The sequence below is a fragment of the Aplysia californica genome, unplaced genomic scaffold, assembly GCF_000002075.1.
Source record: "Aplysia californica isolate F4 #8 unplaced genomic scaffold, AplCal3.0 scaffold00128, whole genome shotgun sequence".
Classification (NCBI taxonomy): Eukaryota; Metazoa; Mollusca; class Gastropoda; order Aplysiida; family Aplysiidae; genus Aplysia; species Aplysia californica.
In genome coordinates this window covers 781,989-786,328 of record NW_004797398.1, presented here as the reverse complement: position 1 = coordinate 786,328, position 4,340 = coordinate 781,989, and the positions used below count along the sequence as shown (strand labels likewise).

At 39.5% G+C, this 4,340-nt stretch overlaps 1 protein-coding gene across 1 annotated transcript in view; it reads right to left on the bottom strand.

Annotated features, from left to right (window-relative positions):
* LOC101862940 (zinc finger protein 423) overlaps window positions 1-4,340 on the bottom strand; it is a gene marked incomplete in the record, with an annotated part of 56,208 nt that overhangs the window by 15,640 nt on the left and 36,228 nt on the right. The window contains 5 exon segments of the mRNA XM_005096402.3: window positions 503-707; window positions 1,439-1,609; window positions 1,943-2,069; window positions 2,883-3,022; window positions 3,819-4,066. Of these exon segments, the coding sequence (XP_005096459.2) occupies window positions 503-707; window positions 1,439-1,609; window positions 1,943-2,069; window positions 2,883-3,022; window positions 3,819-4,066 (891 nt within the window).

The window sequence follows — 4,340 nt, the reverse complement described above, 5'->3', positions numbered from 1 at the left end:
GGCGTGGCGTGGCGTGGCGTGGCGTGGTGTGGTGTGGTGTAATGTGACGTGGTGTGGTGTAATATAAAGTGGTGTGGTATGGTATGGTATAGTATGTCATGGAATGTATGTGGTTCAGAGTAGTGGGGTTGGAATATTCCTTTCAACACAATGAGGATATTACAGAGAGCAGACATTAGCTTTTGACACAACCTGCCAACAGGACAGAGCCTCTAGGTAGAGAGCCACGGAAACTCCTCTATCAATTGAAGTCTATAAATATCTGGTTAGATAAATACAAGCCAAGTTTCGAACACCATAGTCTAGTATAATACAGGATGGAGAGTAGAAGCCAAAATTCTATAAATATTACTTTTCAATCAAACTTTAAAAAAACACAATATCAAATAGTTCTTTGATAAACAAATTCATATAATAGGGGGCTCAGTTTAACGCTCATATGATCTTATGCAGATGCAAACGCTGTAAAACCTCTACTACAAAATAGGGGGGTCAGTGATACCTTCATTAACAGTCGAGCCCTGACTGACCAGATTACTGTCAGCCAAGTCCAGGACAGAGTTCTCCTGACTGCTGACAGGACCAGAGTTATGCGCCATGATATGCTGACACAGCAGTTCTGTGTCGGTGAAGTCCTCAAAGCAAATGGGACACTTGATGCTTGCGTCCGAGCTGTGTTCTGATCTCGAATGCAAGTCCAACAGGTCCTGTATTGTGAGACAGAAGAATGTTTGGTTTGGGTCAAAGTCAAAGAGGTTATATTTAGTACAAGAGTTCGTGGCAGTGATGTTCTCCATGTAAACGAACGGGGGCTGAGAGTGCCCACACTGGGACGCTGAACTTCAAGGGAGAACTACATACATGCGCAGTTCAACAGATGGGCGAGTACTTTTCGAGACTCATATGGAGACATCTCTGCGTTCTTAGGAGAAAATCTACAAGCTTGTACTGAAATATGGGGGCAGGGTGGTACTTAATATACTAGAGCTCGAGGGATCAGGGTAGGGGTTCAGATTTTTCATGTAAATGGGGGTGTGTCGGCCATGCAGATGAGAAGAAGAAGGCCCCCATGTCTGACACGTGTGACGTCACTGCTACGAGTTCTAGTATTATATATAACCTCTTTGTTTTGGGTTTACTTTCAAAAATAGAGTACTTGGTCCATAATAGGGAGTAAACAAGGAAGAATAAGACCCCTAAAATCTTAAAATAATCCAGTATTCCTGAATGAGAACAATCTGGCCATACATTGTGTTAAATCTTTTTAACCTCCTTGTTAAAAAACAGCACAATATTACTGACACTGACAAAAACAATGAGAAACATTTCTCATCGCATAGCAAGAAAAGCATTTCGGTTGTATAAATCAGAAGCCTTTTACTGACTTTTAAACATCATTACATAGGCCTACATACAAATCTGCAACAGTTTAACTAACCTGAGAGAAGAAAATCTCCTGACAAATTTCACACACAAATTTCTCCACCTTCACAGCTGAAACCTCAGCATGGGTCAGCAAATGCTGCTGCAATTCTTCTGATGTTGGAAATGATTTTTTGCATTTGAAACACCCAAGATCTTCTCCCTCTTCAGAAGGATATTTCAGTTTCTGAAAACATAATAATCAATACATAATTACAATAGTCATGCAACTGTACATTACTTAATGTGGCTATTTGGTCAAATATGTTACCGTTTAGATATAAGAAAACAAAAAATATTTATCATCTAACTAATGCACATGAAATAAATCAAATTCTGTTAATTAGCTCCAACTTCATAAGTATAACTACACTCCTTGCATTAGTTAAAAATAATATATCTGAAATTTAGACGCAAGTTTTTGTGTAATTATAAAGTCTTTGTTGGCAACTTAATGCAAGTGAGATGAACATTCTGAGCTTTTTTAAAGTTCTGCCAAAATTTTTCTAAGAGTACTCACATGGGTCTTGAGGTGATTTGTGAGAGCTGAGGCTGACATATAATTCTGAAGGCACACGGGACATTTAAAGCCTTCATCATTCTCCATCAGGTCATGGCTTTTCATGTGGTTCCTCAGATGGTCACTCCTGTGCAGGAAAGTAGAAAACAAAGAAACAAGCCAGGTTAGAATGAGTCAAAAGGTACACAGTTTTCTGAATCAGAAATGCCAATATAGTCTAAAAGTAGATTGAAGTCATGAAGAAGAAACAAAATAAGAAATACTGCAGATGTCTAAAAGAAAAACAATACTTGAGGGAACTGAGAAAATACAAATTTCTATACATGTGGTCATAAAGGTCATATTGACTACAAAAGAAAAAACTCTAAAAACAGCCATTAAAAAAAATAAATAATAATGAGTCCTTTGCAACTCACGGTGACTAGCAGTGAGACATTAGTTATTACTTAATTTTTAAAAATTGAACCACAGCATTTTTTAAAGCTATATTACATATCACAAATAAAATTTGCTAGAGTAGACCCAAAAAAATGTTTCTTAAGCTATAAAGAAAGACTGCTTTGGACATCCAATACCTTAATATTAGAACATATCCATTGAAAAAATCATCAGTTATTTCCTTATTCTTTTGTCAACCAGTATTTTCTGGTACTCATTGGCCTAATTAGCCACATGTCCTATCAACTCAAGGCATAGAAGGGTGACCAATTTTGCGCAAACACTGTACAGCTTCTAAAGGAGAAAGGAAAGAGGTGGAGATAACAGCGAGGGACTGAAGTGCATGGAGAGCTCTTGTTGGTGGCCTATATTCAGGCACGGGGTGAGAAGGGCTGATGATGATGACTATATAGCAATATAGTCATGTGCTGAGACATTATTGGACATAGTGAAATTATACCTTCCTGAGTAGTTGTCTTTAAAAAACGCAATGAAAGCTCACCTTGAGTAGCCGACCCCACACGTTTGGCACTTATATTTCCTGTCTGAAGAATGTAACTTTTCATGTCGCTCCCGGCTCTTCTTGTGCCGGAAAAGTCGCGGACAGTGTTGGCACTTGTAGGGCATGTGAGCTGCATGGGTCTGGGCAAGAGGAATAACATCAAAATGATTAGATGATGCTGACTGGTCAGTCACATGCGTCACTTTTCAAAATAGAGTATGGCGGAGTCTTACACTAGGCAGTCGATATGTGGGAAGGAGGAGAGATGACAAGAAGGAAATGAGATGATGAGCAGAAAGAAAAGATTAGATGACATTTTTTTTAAAACTGACAACATGAAAGAAAAAGGGACAGAACGACATGAGATGGCATGAAATCATAAAAGAAGCGATGTCTACATTACGAAAATCCAGCAAAGTCTGTATTTCTTTTTCATCTGTTCTGAGATATTTGTCAAGTCAATAGGCCACACCATTTCACAAGGATAAAAATATGCTCTGGCTTTGAAATTGCCATCATATTGGGTAGTATAATAACAATATTTTGTTTGGGTACTTATACATAAACCTGGTAAACAGATTTTTTCTAAGCATTTTTGCTTTTCTGCCAATAATTACACACTGGCATTTGTGGTGTAGTAGCTAAACACTTCACCATTGCACCCAGAAGACCCAAGTTCAATTCCCAACTGTGTAGAATATAATTTATTGCGTATCTTGGTCTTTCTACAGAGATGTTGTACCCTTTTCAGCTCAGGTTGGCCTTAATAGGCAGCCTGACTCCTAAATCATCTAAATGTGGTCGACGCAGGTGTCAGACAGTTAAGTTAAAAAAAACAATTTTTACATAATATAATTGCACACAAGCAAGTTGACATTTGGCACAACAACATTCACTTTTAGTCAGTCTATCAATATAGATAGACACCAGACCTACCTGCTCATGGAGTCGCAGATGCCCTAGCTTGGAGAAGGCTTTCTCACAGAAGCGACAGTTATGCGGGTGGTCATCGTTCACGCCGATGACGTAAGGCACCTGAGTCGGATCCATACCGTCCATCTCGAGAAGCTCCGCCTCCCCGACACCCCCTGCACCTGCTGCGTCCACAGAGGAAGTGGATTGTGAGGACGGGGACATCGAGGGAAGTGACGTGTTTTCGGTCCACAACCAGTTAGCTTTACTCTCTGGAACACAGACAGCATAAAGTAACATAGGTAAGTTTAGAGAGGGATAAATTATGGGATATATTTCTTTTATGCAAGTGTGGGACTCTTTGTGAGTGAGTTTATGGGTGTATTAAAGTGTGAAAACATAAAAAGAGGGTAAATGTGAATTTGTGTGCGTACGCACAAAATAATGAGCACGCATGTGTGTGCGTGCAACTGTTTGTGTGTGTGTGAGAGAGAGAGAGAGAGGGAGAGGGAGAGGGAGAGGGAAGGAGAGAGAGAGAGAGAGAGA